Consider the following 14,493-nt stretch of genomic DNA (forward strand, 5'->3'; position numbering starts at 1 on the left):
GAAAAAGGAAGAGAAAAAGTCATCCCTTCATCATTTAACAAATGATGTGTGCTGACCCACATTGACCTCCTGCATTTGATTTCTGGCACTATTAGAAGTGAGTCGCTTTCATGTTGTAGAACGTTGACAAATCACATTATGGACTGTGTGTTAGCAGTGTGTGTCTGTGTCTGTACGTGTGTGTACGTGTGTTTACGTGTGTTTGTGTGTGTGTTAGTAGCTTCTGTCCTGCTCTGAGAGTAGTTTAGCCATTATTATGACAGGCAGGCAGAACAGAGAAACACACAGCTCCAAGGGCTCTCTTTCCCTTTTTCCCTTTTCTCTCTCTCTCTCTCCTTCTCCCTTCTCTCTCTCCCTCTGCAGGGAACTGTCACCCTAACAGGTCTTTAGATCATTCCCCAACATTACCATCAGACAGCTTGAGGTAAATAAAGACATTCAAAACACACAGAGGACAAGTTGGAGCCTGGGAGACCAGGGGAGACTGGAGCAGCATGCTGTGTGTGCATGGGTGTGTGTGTGTCATCCAGAGTGGATGTGGTCTACCTCCTCTAACTCAACGGTTCACAATCTTCCGTTCTGGAGATCACCAAATCACCGTCAAAAGTTATTGAAGACCACCATCGCGGAATCATAGAATTTTTAACATTAAATATCTTGCCGGTCAAATTTAGAGTAGATTTTATCACTGAATGTAACAGAATAAAGGCCTATTATTAATATTATTATTAACAGTTTGCATTGTGAAATGTAATGTAAAATTGCTTATAATACCATTAATACTCCCAACTGTTATTCTTTTTGGAAGAAAAAAATCCTTACAAAGAATAGAAATTTGCGGACGACTGCAGACCACAGGTTGAAAACCCCTGCTCAACCTCTCTCTGCTTGTCAAACTGGTCCAACCAAACCAATCCTATTATGCAGAATGCTACGGAACTAAGGAGAAGAAAAGACCGGAACAGAGGAATAGGGTTCATTCCAAAACTATTCCCATCCATGCCAAGGAACTGTCAGATATGACAATATGTTAAAATGTTGCATTCCTGGAGCTTTAGGACCATTGTGGCGGAACACTGAATCAGAATGTTGGGGAGGAACATTCTATACATGTTATTAAGTGGAGTTGAGTAATATAATACAATCCTTAAGTCATAGAATTACAACACATTATACCATGGCATTGTTAAATAGTAATTTCAGAGTAAATAGTATACAATTTCCAAGCTAATTAAGTGATAATGCCCGAGAAGCCGGTGTTTGGAGGACATATTGGCACGGGTGTTGTTAGGCCCGAGACAAAGTTGACCGTGCCAATATAACCTCCAAACACTGGCTTCGAGGGCATTATCACTTTAATACAACGGGTTACCGACTTTTTTCATGAACTTTTTTTAATGAATTTATTCATACTATTTCATTGACAAGATATTGTCCCAACACAAACCTAGGGTTGCTATCCAAGCCGGCTGGTCGGTCATTCTATTGGTTCGGTTGACAGAGACGCAACTCAGTCATTCAGTCTTTTTGTTCTTTATCTATGGACATCCGTTATTGGTGGCTTGCTAGCTAGCCAACTACGGCTATCTTAAAGCAGCCAGAAAAACAGCAAAGTAGCTACGTCCTGACTCCCGACACGTTCATTACTATGGGACGGCTGGAGATCGAATTTTAATATTGAAACAATGTTGCAAATGTCAGAGAGATCGACAGTGTGTGTGTCAGAGTGTGGGATAAGTGTGTGTGTCAGAGCTGTGTGTAAGTTGACTATGCAACCAATTTGGGATTTTCAACACATTAATGTTTCTTATAAAAAAGACTCTTGGCCAAGAGAGACTGGCATGCATAGTATTAATATCAGCCCTCTGATTACAATTAAGAGCAAAACATGCCGCTCTGTTTCTGGCCAGCTGCAGCTTAGCTGCCAACATTATTGCCAATGTTGAATTCAATTTTCATAATAGTATGACATTTTTTATTTGGTTACCAAGGCAACTACTGTAGCTAGCTAGCTAGTAAACTTGCTAGCTACTTCAGTGGATATTGTCACATTTCTACTGATAAATGAAAAAAATTATAGCGGCAAATATGTTGAACTATAGCCATAGTATAAAAGGGATAATCAACTCATGGCACTATGCGTTCTCTGGAAAACTCCACTAACGCATCATGGAACACACCTTCCACATCATGCATTGTTTTCAAGAGAACGCATAGCCCCTCATTGATTATCCCTTGTATTATATGTATCTTTTTGCCTCACCCAAACTCTGCTTTGTTCGCTACAATTACGGTTGCAAAGGGTCGGAAACTTTCCGGTAAATGTCTGGAATTTTGAGAATTTTGCTTAAATTCATCAAAAAAGTTAGCTTATAACAGTGAACCTTTTTAAAACATTTATCTTACAAAGGAGTTGTTCAATCTAACGGCTTAACTATTTATCTGTACACGGAATTGTATTTGGGTTTTTTTTACAATTTTTTTCCTAATCTTTACAGGTGTCACGCCCTGACCTTTTTTATGTCTCTATTTTGGTTTGGTCAGGGCGTGAGTTGGGGTGGGCATTCTATGTTTTGTTCTATGTTTTGTATTTCTAGGTGTTTGGCCTGGTGTGGTTCTCAATCAGAGGCAGCTGTCTATCGTTGTCTCTGATTGAGAACCATACTTAGGTAGCCTCATTCCCACCTGTGCTTGGTGGGTAGTTATTTTGTGTATTGCACCTTGCAGAACTGTTCGTTTGTCGCTTTGTTGTTTTTGTTCAAGTGTTCGTATTTATTAAAAGTATTATGAATACTTACCACGCTGCACCTTGGTTCTCTTCTCCTTCTCCCGACGACATTCGTTACAGAACTACCCACCACCAAAAGACCAAGCAGCGTGGAAGAATGGACTCCTGGACATGGGAGGAAATCTTGAACGGCAAGGGACCCTGGGCAAAAACGGGGGAGTATCGCCGCCCGAAATCAGAACTGGAGGCGGCGAGAGCTGAGAACCAGCGGTATGAGGGAACACGGCTGGCAAGGAAGCCCGAGAGGCAGCCCCCCAAAAAATGTTTGGGGGAGGCACACGGGGAGTGTGGCAGAGTCAGGTTGGAGACCTGAGCTCACTCCCCGTGCTTACCGTGGCGAGCATGGGATTGGTCAGGCCCCGTGCTATGGGGTGATGCGCACTGTGTCTCGGCCGAGCATCCACAGGCCGGTGTGCTCGGTGCCAGCGTCCCGCATTTGCCGGGTGGAAGCTGGCATCCAGCCAGAACGGGTGGGGCCAGATCTGCGTTCGAGACCGCCAGTGCGCCTCCACGGCCCAGTGTATCCGGTGCCTCGGCCAAGGACAAGGCCTCCTGCATGTCTCCCCAGCCTGGTGAGTCCTGTGCCTGCGCCGAGAATTAACCTTCCTATATGTCTCCCCAGCCTGGTGAGTCCTGTGCCTTCCCCCAGAGCCAGGCCTCCTGTGTGTCTCTCCACTCCAGTGATGATCCATGGCAAGAAGCCTCCAGTGGAGGCTTCGTGCCATCAGGTCCTCTTCTCCTTCTCCCGACGACATTCGTTACAACAGGAAAATGCCACCGGCACTATCTGATGTGTGGAGACATTTCACTGCAGCTAATGTAGAAGGAAAAGCTGTGTACATTTGCAAATACTGTCCCAAATCATATGTGAAGAATGCAACAAAGATACAGAATCATCTGGCCAAGGACAGAAAGTTCCCTCAGCGCTCACAACAAGCAACCTCTGACAAAAGTCCCTCTACTTCTATTCGAGCTGAAAATTATGAATCAGACACCTTATCGATAGCAACAGCTCATTGTCCTCCTGGAATCAGAAGGTTTTTTGACTCAATGGAGGAACGTAGTCAGAGAAATGCTGATGAATGTCTTGCTCGAGCTGTGTATGCAACTGGTTCACCTCTGATGCTCACAGGCAAAGTGTATTGGAAGAGATTTCTGAATGTTCTTCACCAGGCATACACCCCTCCAACCAGACATGCTTTATCTACTCATTTGTTGGATGCAGAGTTCAACAGAGTTCAAGTGTAGGTCAAGCAAATCATAGAGAAAGCAGACTGTATTGCAATCATCTCTGATGGGTGGTTGAATGTTCGTGGGCAAGGAATAATTAACTACATAATCTCCACCCCTCAACCAGTATTCTACAAGAACACAGACACAAGTGACAACAGACACACCGGTCTCTACTAGAGGTCGACTGATTAATCGGAATGGCCAATTAATTAGGGCCGATTTCAGGTTTTTATAACAATCGGTAATCTGCATTTTTGGACACCAATTATGGCCGATTACATTGCACTCCACGAGGAGACTGCGTGGCAGGCTGACTACCTGTTATACGAGTGCAGCAAGGAGCCAAGGTAAGGTGCTAGCTAGCATTAAACACATCTTATAAAAAACAATCAATCTTAACATAATCACTAGTTAACTACACATGGTTGATGATATTACTAGTTTATCTAGCTTGTCCTGCGTTGCATATAATCGATGCGGTGCCCGTTAATTTTTCATTGAATCACAGCCTACTTCGCCAAACGGGTGATTTAACAAGCACATTCGTGAAAAAAGCACTGTCATTGCACCAATTTGTACCTAACCATAAACATCAATGCCTTTCTTAAAATCAATACACAAGTATATATTTTTAAACCTGCATATTTAGTTAATATTGCCTGCTGAATTTCTTTTAACTAGGGAAATTGTGTCACTTCTCTTGCGTTCAGTGTAAGCAGAGTCGGGGTATATGCAGCAGTTTGGGTCGCCTGGCTCATTGCGAACTGTGTGAAGACCATTTCTTCCTAACAAAGACCGTAATTAATTTGCCAGAATTGTACATATTTATGACATAACATTGAAGATTGTGCAATGTAACAGCAATATTTAGACTTAGGGATGCCACCCGTTAGATTAAATATGGAATGGTTCCGTATTTCACTGAAAGAATAAACGTTTTGTTTTTCGAAATGAATAGTTTCCGGATTTGAACATATTAATGACCTAAGACTCGTATTTCTGTGTGTTATTATATTATAATTAAGTCTATGATTTAATAGAGCAGTCTGACTGAGCGGTGGTAGGCAGCAGCAGGCTCGTAAGCATTCATTTAAACAGCACTTTACTGCATTTGCCAGCAGCACTTCGCTGTGCTTCAAGCATTGCGCTGTTTATGACTTCAAGCCTATCAACTCCCGAGATTAGGCTGGCAATACTAAAGTACCTATTAGAACATCCAATAGTCAAAGGTATTTGAAATACAAATGGTATAGAGAGAAATAGTCCTATAATAACTACAACCTAAAACTTCTTACCTGGGAATATCGAAGACTCATGTTAAAAGGAACCACCAGCTTTCATATGTTCTCATGTTCTGAGCAAGGAACTTAAACGTTAGCTTTTTTACATGGCACATATTGCACTTTTACTTTCTTCTCCAACATTTGTTTTTGCATTATTTAAACCAAATTGAACATGTTTCATTATTTATTTGAGACTAAATTGATTTTATTGATGTCTTATATTAAGTTAAAATAAGTGTTCATTCATTATTGTTGTAATTGTCATTATTACAAATATATATATATACAGTCGTATGAAAAAGTTTGGGCACCCCTGACAATTTCCATGATTTCCATTTATAAATAATTGGGTGTTTGCAATATGCATCAAAACAAAATTAGACAGGTGCATAAATTTGGGCACCCCAATAGAAAAAATCACATCAATATTTGTTAGAGCCTCCTTTTGCTAAAATAACAGCCTCTAGATGCTTCCCATAGCCTCTAATGAGTGTCTGGATTCTGGATGAAGGTATTTCGGACCATTCCTCCTTACAAAACATCTCCAGTTCAGTTAGGTTTGATGGTTGCCGAGCATAGACAGCCCGCTTCAAATCATCCCACAGATTCTCAATGATATTCAGGTCTGGGGACTGGGATGGCCATTCCAGAACATTGTACTTGTTCCTCTGCATAAATGCCCGGGTAGATTTTGAGCAGTGTTTTGGGTCGTTGTCTTGTTGAAATGTCCAGCGCCGGCGTAACTTCAACTTTGTGACTGATTCTTCAACATTATTCCCAAGAATCTGCTGATATTGAGTGGAATCCATGCGACCCTCAACTTTAACAAGATTCCCAGTACCGGCACTGGCCACACAGCCCCACAGCATGATGGAACCCCCACCAAATTTTACTGTGGGTAGCAAGTGTTTTTCTTGGAACGCTGTGTTCTTTTGCCGCCATGCATAACGTCCCTTGTTATGACCAAATAACTCAATCTTTGTTTCATCAGTCCACAGCACCTTATTCCAAAATGAAGCTGGCTTGTCCAAATGTGCGTTTGCATACCTCAAGCGACTCCGTTTGTGGCGTGTGTGCAGAAAAGGCTTCTTCCGCATCACTCTCCCATACAGCTTCTCCTTGTGCGCTGAATTGTTGAACGATGCACAGTGACATCATCTGCAGCAAGATGATGTTGTAGGTCTTTGGAGGTGGTCTGTGGGCTGTTTTTGACCGTTCTCACCATCCTTCGCCTTTGCCTCTCCGATATTTTACTTGGCCTGCCACTTCTGGCCTTAACAAGAACTGTGCCTGTGGTCTTCCATTTCCTCACTATGTTCCTCACAGTGGACACTGACAGCTTAAATCTCTGCGATAGCTTTTTGTAGCCTTCCTCTAAACCATAATGTTGAACAATCTTTGTTTTCAGGTCATTTGAGAGTTGTTTTGAGGCCAAGAGAACAACAACTTGCAATTGGCCACCTTAAATACCTTTTCTCATGATTGGATGCACTTGTCTATGAAGTTCAAGGCTTAATGAGCTCACCAAACCAATTGTGTGTTCCAATTAATCAGTGCTAAGTAGTTACAGGTATTCAAATCAACAGAATGACAAGGGTGCCCACATTTTTGCATATCCTATTTTTCACATCTGATTTAATTTCATACAACTTAATATTGCTACACTAAACATCTTTGTCTGGACAATACCCCAGTACTCAGCTTTTGTTAGAAAATGAATGGCATGCCACTGTGATCATTTTCTGTGACGACAGAGTAAATTATTATGCAGCCTCAGAGGGGTGCCCAAACTTTTTCATACGACTGTATATATAAATCGTCTGATTAATCGGTATCGGCTTTTTTTGGTCCTCCAATAATCGGTATCCGTATTGGCGTTGAAAAATCATAATCGGTCGAACTCTAGTCTCTATATTGCAGATGAGCTGAAGGCAGTCATCAATGACCTTGGACCACAGAAGGTATTTGCACTGGTGACAGACAATGTTGCGAACATGAAAGCTGCTTGGTCTAAAGTGGAGGAGTCCTACCCTCACATCACACCCATTGGCTGTGCTGCTCATGCATTGAATCTGCTCCTCAAGGACATCATGGCACTGAAAACAATGGATACACTCTACAAGAGAGCCAAGGAAATGGTTAGGTATGTGAAGGGTTATCAAGTTATAGCAGCAATCTACCTCACCAAGCAAAGTGAGAAGAATAAGAGCACCACATTGAAGCTACCCAGCAACACCCGTTGGGGTGGTGTTGTAATCATGTTTGACAGTCTCCTGGAGAGGAAGGAGTCTCTCCAAGAAATGGCCTTATCACAGTCTGCCGATATGGACAGCCCATCAAGAGGATCCTCCTGGATGATGTATTTTGGGAGAGAGTGGTAAGCAGCCTGAAACCTATAGCAGTAGCCATTGCACGGATTGAGGGAGACAATGCCATCCTGTCTGATGTTCAGACTCTGCTTGCAGATGTAAGAGAAGAAATCCATACTGCCCTGCCCACTTCACTGTTGCTCCAAGCAGAGGAAACTGCAGTTCTGAAATACATCAAAAAGCGTGAAGACTTCTGCCTGAAGCCGATTCACGCTGCAGTGTACATGTTGGACCCCAAGTATGCTGGCAAGAGCATCCTGTCTGGTGCAGAGATCAACAAGGCCTATGGTGTCATTACTACCGTGTCTCACAACCTTGGCCTGGATGAGGGCAAGGTTCTTGGCAGTCTGGCGAAGTACACTTCCAAGCAAGGGCTTTGGGATGGAGATGCAATATGGCAGTCGTGCCAACATATCTAATCAGCCACCTGGTGGAAGGGACTTTGTGGATCTGAGGCTCTTTCCCCTGTTGCCTCCATCATCCTCCAAATCCCACCAACATCAGCCGCCTCAGAGCGCAACTGGTCCTTGTTTGGGAACACACACACCAAAGCACGCAACAGGCTGACCAATACAAGGGTTGAAAAATTGGTGGCCATCCGGGCAAATTTGAGGCTTTTTGAGCCTGACAACGAGCCATCCTCAACAAGGTTGGAAGGTGACTGTGAAGACGAGACCTCAGAATCTGATGTTCAAGAGGTGGACATTGAGGAGGTCCAGGGAGAAGACATGGAAGCCTGAGAGGAAGACAACCAAAGCTTGAGTTTCTAGACTATCATTTTACAGATGTATGTTGAAAACGTTTTTGGGAGTTGCGATGGATCATTGGGGATCATTCAATTTTCCCTTTCTTTTGATGTTCAGTGAAATCATCCCATGTGAAGAGTTAACTCATTTAATTAAAGTTCAATTCATAACTACATTTTTTTATTTATTATATTGGAAGGATTTAATAATTTGCAATTATGTCTACTTATGATAAGGTAAAACATTTATGTTTCTGTCTCCATATGATATGGTAAATATATCCAATGTAAAAAAACATCTACATTTAAATGGTATTAATATTAATTTGCATATATTCCCGTTAATTCCCACGGAAAGTGTCCACCTCTGAATATTCCCCAAAATGTGCAACCCTAGCTACAATAGAGGGTAGATTTAGGTAACTACTCTGTATTGTTCACCAGATGTTTTTCTGTAGACACACAGGCTCACTAATTGAGGCGCAGCACTCGTTAGGTTATATCATAAGGATAGAATGCTCTGTGAACTGTGTAGTTGAATCATCCTTACACTGAACCGACTAATATATCCATTTTTTTTCAGTCAAGCTTGAAGCTTTTCAGTCAGCCCAACAAAGATGCGGACCAGGTCCAACCTATAAAAGCTGTAGTCTTTTATAGCCGTAGAGATATGAGTCTACTTGAAAAATCTATAGCCTTTGTCATGGGCATTGACAAAACCCAATATTCTAAAATTGAGACCTGAGACAATGCTATTGTGATTCTCTACCATTTATTATATGATGTCCTTCTAGATTCAAAATATTTTTTGTTATTCATACTGTACACCATCAGCCTCCTGTGCTGTACACTGAACTAAAGTAGGGATATAAAAGTAAAGCGTTGTCTGTGTATCTAAGCCCTATAGTGTATTCTTCTATTCTTATTCTCTTCACTACAGGTTATTCTTCTTTTCTCAGAGGCAGTGAAGCTATCCTTTCTATTGACAGAGAGCAGACAATATGATTTTTATTCATCTTATGGGTTTTGTAGGAGAAAGAGGCCCTAGGCCTAGTCTATTGCCCTTGGGAACTCTGGTACACTATGTTAATTGTGTCTTAAAGTTTATGTGATCTACAGACATACTGTAAGTCAAATACATAGGTCAAACACCTTCAAATAATTAACATTATTCTTTATCTAGTTTTCCCCACTATCAAACTATCAGAATAGATCCCAAAAGTGCAAAGTCTAAGAAACTGTATGGTAAAAACAAATATGTGTTTGTTTTTTGTTCCACTGTTTCAAGTATTCAAAGGTATTTGACCCAGATCTGGTGCATTGCTGTGAGCTGTGTTGAGTTGTTCCTCATTTCTCTCTGTGGGGACAATTTCAGAACCCCAAGAGGGATGATGTCACAAAGGTGTAGGACACAACTGTCTCATCTGAACAGTAGAGGAGGCGGCCTTTGGTTTGAGTTGTCTTGACTTTCACTGAATACCCATAAGAAGTAGCATAACCCCCCTAGCGCTCCGCTACCACTGCATATGCATGTACTTATGGGAGTCCACATGTCTGCTCGCCATTTTACCAATTCAAATCAGCTCTCTTCAAGATATCAAACAAAGGCGAACGTTGCTGGTGTCAGATGATGTAAATGAGTTGAGTGTGTTCTGGCATGATCACATCTGCCGTAGTCTGTGTCTTCTCTTCTGGCGTGTCTCTCTCTCATCTGCTGTTGTCTCTCTCTCATCACGTCTCTCTCATCTCTCTCATTACATGTATACAGTATGTAGTCAGCGTAGTCCTCTAATGAACCACACACAGCGTGAGAAGTGAGTGTATCTAAGGGGAATTCAACAGGCATGTCTTTACTTTGTATGTATCCTTTATAAAACCAGGGTAGACACATTGAGATTGACAACTCTTTTTTAAGTGAGCCCTGGCCAAAAAAGCAGCAGTGTTGGTAGGTAAGGCTCTGTCTGTTGTAAGACTGGACATCTTTAAATCAAGTTAGACAGATCAAGAAGTCAGTGCAACCCAGGAGCTGAACTGGGTTGAACTGAAGTCATAATAAATGACCATGGCTTACCTTTTTGAATATATTTATAATCCAAGTTCTGTTTTATTTTTTATAAAAGCTTGACTGTAATGTGAATGTATTGGCGTGCAAGTGCTTGTGTGTGTGTGTGTGTCTGTCTGTGTTTGATTGTATGAGCGTGCATGCATGTGTGTGTGTGTGTGTGTGTGTGTGTGTGTGTGTGTGTGTGTGTGTGTGTGTGTGTGTGTGTGTGTGTGTGTGTGTGTGTGTGTGTGTGTGTGTGTGTGTGTGTGTGTGTGTGTGTGTGTGTGTGTGTGTGTGTGTGTGTGTGTGTGTAACATATGACAATATTTCTATGTAGGAATCCGAAAAAAGCTTTCGTCTTTGTACTCCATCTCTATCTCAAGCTTTGACTGAGCTGAGCTGTTATAAGATGAGTGACATGTACATATACACACATACACACACACATTTACCGGTGTAATTCGATCATTCACAGGGCAGTAGAGGGCCCTTTAATATGAGGGAGAGAGAGGGAGAGGAAGAGGGAGATATATATAGAGAGAGGGGGAGAGATATAGATATAGAGACAGAGAGAAAGAGAGAGAAGAAGAGATAGAGAGAGAGTGCGGTGCTTTAGCAGCTAAAACCCTACAGCTGCGGAGAGAGAGAGCACGCTCAATTGACTCTGTCCAATGGAGGGGCTCGGCCCTCACACCCCATGACAACAATGCCCTCGCCATGGAGACAGGAATACAACAAGGAAAAAGCCTTAATCTCTGGCTTAATCCCCCGAAATCAAGATGTCACAGAAATCAAAGCTATTATACCATGAATTCTGCTATTTTTACATCCTGCTACTGGCCACTCAGCGGAGAGAGACAGAAGAGAGAGAGGAAGGGAGACGGGGAGAGAGAGAGTGGGGGGGCAGTGAGGGTGAGAGAGAGAGAGAGAGAGAGAGAGAGAGAGAGAGAGAGAGAGAGAGGAAGGGAGACGGGGAGAGGAGAAAGTAAGAAAGTAAGAGAGAGAGAAAGTAAGAAAGAAAGAGAGGATAGATGTATTTATGGAATTAAATCACCCCACCACGTTAGGCCATATCCCATATTATCAGAGTCACCGTAGAGAGAGAGAGCTAGCTGGCTGTTTCATTCTGCTTACAAGTTAAACCCCCATCTGTCCTTTTATTTCAGAGCTGATACCATCTGCAGTCCAGTCAGGGTGCAGGAGTAGAAGGAATGTGCTTGACCCCACTAAATAGTTATGTTTGGTGTGTGTGTGTGCGTGCGTGTGTTTTCTATTGATGTGTGTGTGTGTGTGTGTGTGTGTGTGTGTGTGTGTGTGTGTGTGTGTGTGTGTGTGTGTGTGTGTGTGTGTGTGTGTGTGTGTGTGTGTCTGTGTGTGTGTGTGTCTGTGTGTGTGTGATTGCATGCATTTGTTTGTGTTTTCTATTGATTTCCCCATATTTCTGTAGCTATGTTCTAACCTCAATGCATCTATACCTCCATGGTACTGTATATATTTGACGTATGTCTGACTCCAGGTGGTATTATCAGGTCGTGGGGCTGGAGGTACGGGGTCACACCAGACCTAAGCTGGGCATAGTTGGTAGAGCATGGCACTTGCAACACCAGGGTTGTGGGTTCGATTCCCACGGGGGACCAGTACGAATGAAAATGTATGCACTCACTACTGTAAGTCGCTCTGGATAAGAGCGTCTGCTAAATTACAAAAATGTTAAATGTAAATAGCGTTAGATTCATGGCTGTATAGGAGGGCTAGAGAGACCTGTGTTTGACCCTGACCCCAGTGAGAGAGTTGATCACCACCCTCCCTCTCCTCCCCCCAGGCCTAAATTCCAGACATTCCAGCCTTTTGATTACAGCAGGAGATAGAATGAAGATGGCTATTCAGCCTCCAGAACCACAGTGGAATGGAGTGTCAACCAAAGGGTTGTATGTTCCGTATGCACACAGGTACATCCTTTAACTATACATTCATGTACATATATACATACTACCTCAATTGGCCCTACCAACCAGTGCTCCCGCACATTGGCTAACCGGGCTATCTGCATTGTGTCCCGCCACCCACCACCCGCCAACCCCTCTTTTACGCTACTGCTACTCTCTGTTCATCATATATGCATAGTCACTTTAACCATATCTACATGTACATACTACCTCAATCAGCCTGACAAACTGGTGTCTGTATGTAGCCTCGCTACTTTTATAGCCTCGCTACTGTATATAGCCTCGCTACTGTTATTTCTCACTGTCTTTTTACTGTTGTTTTTATTTCTTTACCTACCTATTGTTCGCCTAATACCTTTTTGCACTATTGGTTAAAGCCTGTAAGTAAGCATTTCACTGTAAGGTCTGTTGTATTCGGCGCAGGTGACAAATAAACTTTGATTTGATTTGATCCATGTTGATATACTGTATGAGCGCTCTGTATGTATGCAGTATGCACAGTCAGGTACAGCTGCATTGATAGACTGTGGGCAACATCAAGCAGAGGTTTTTCCTCACCAAGTGACCTGACCAGGACAAAGTTTTCAATTCTGGTTAGGTCAAGTTGTGAGGAAAACATCTGGCCCTAGAGGTCTGCTGGTTGTGGTGTGTATGTTGATGGTTTCTTCCTAGGTTCCTGCCTTTCTAGGGAGTTTTTCCTAGCCACCGTGCTTCTACACCTGCATTGCTTGCTGTTTGTGGTTTTAGGCTGGGTTTCTGTACAGCACTTTGTGACATCGGCTGATGTAAAAAGGGCTTTATAAATACATTTGATTGATTGATTGTGGTGTGTATGTTGCTGGTTGTGGTGTGTATGTTGATGGTTTTGGTGTGTATATTGATGGTGTTGGTGTGTATGTTGCTGGTTCCGGTGTGTATGTTGATGGTTTCGGTGTGTATGTTGCTGGTTGGGGTGTATATGTTGATGGTTTTGGTGTGTATATTGATGGTTTCGGTGTGTATGTTGATGGTTTTGGTGTCTATATTGATGGTTTTGGTGTGTATGTTGCTGGTTGGGGTGTATTTGTTGATTGTTTTGGTGTGTATATTGATGGTTTTGGTGTGTATGTTGATGGTTTTAGTGTGTATGTTGATGGTTTCGGTGTGTATGTTGATGGTTTTGGTGTGTATGTTGCTGGTTGGGGTGTATATGTTGATGGTTTTGGTGTGTATGTTGATGGTTTTGGTGTGTATATTGATGGTTTTGGTGTGTATGTTGCTGGTTGGGGTGTATATGTTGATTGTTTTGGTGTGTATATTGATGGTTTCGGTGTGTATGTTGCTGGTTGGGGTGTATATGTTGATGGTTTTGGTGTATATGTTGATAGTTTTGGTGTGTATGTTGATAGTTTTGATGTGTATGTTGCTGGTTGGAGTGTATATGTTGATGGTTTTGGTGTGTATATTGATGGTTTTGGTGTGTATGTTGATGGTTTTGGTATGTATGTTGTTGGTTGGGGTGTATATGTTGATGGTTTTGGTGTATATGTTGATGGTTTTGGTGTATATGTTGACAGTTTTGGTGTGTATGTTGATAGTTTTGATGTGTATGTTGCTGGTTGGAGTGTATATGTTGATGGTTTTGGTGTGTATGTTGATGGTTTGGTGTGTATGTTGATGGTTTCGGTGTGTATGCTGATGGTTTTGGTGTCTATGTTGATGGTTTTGGTGTGTATGTTGCTGGTTGGGGTGTATATGTTGATTGTTCTGGTGTGTATATTGATGGTTTCGGTGTGTATGTTGATGGTTTTGGTGTGTATGTTGCTGGTTGGGGTGTATATGTTGATTGTTCTGGTGTGTATATTGATGGTTTCGGTGTGTATGTTGATGGTTTTGGTGTGTATATTGATGGTTTAGGTGTGTATGTTGCTGGTTGGGGTGTATATGTTGATGGTTTTGGTGTATATGTTGATGGTTTTGGTGTGTATATTGATGGTTTTGGTGTGTATGTTGCTGGTTGGGGTGTATATGTTGATGGTTTTGGTGTACATGTCGGTACGGAACGTTGACTTACCTTGCAGCCCTCGCAGGCGCTGACACCATAGT

At 42.3% G+C, this 14,493-nt stretch overlaps 1 protein-coding gene across 1 annotated transcript in view; it reads right to left on the reverse strand.

Moving 5' to 3' along the window:
- LOC139558456 (retinoic acid receptor alpha-A-like) overlaps positions 1-14,493 on the reverse strand; it is a 149,626-nt gene that overhangs the window by 121,978 nt on the left and 13,155 nt on the right. The window contains exon 2 of the mRNA XM_071373594.1: positions 14,462-14,493. This exon is cut by the window's right edge and continues 117 nt beyond it. Coding sequence (XP_071229695.1) covers positions 14,462-14,493 — 32 coding nt within the window. The remainder of the gene's footprint in view (positions 1-14,461) is intronic.

This window comes from Salvelinus alpinus, chromosome 29, assembly GCF_045679555.1.
Source record: "Salvelinus alpinus chromosome 29, SLU_Salpinus.1, whole genome shotgun sequence".
Lineage (NCBI taxonomy): Eukaryota > Metazoa > Chordata > Actinopteri > Salmoniformes > Salmonidae > Salvelinus > Salvelinus alpinus.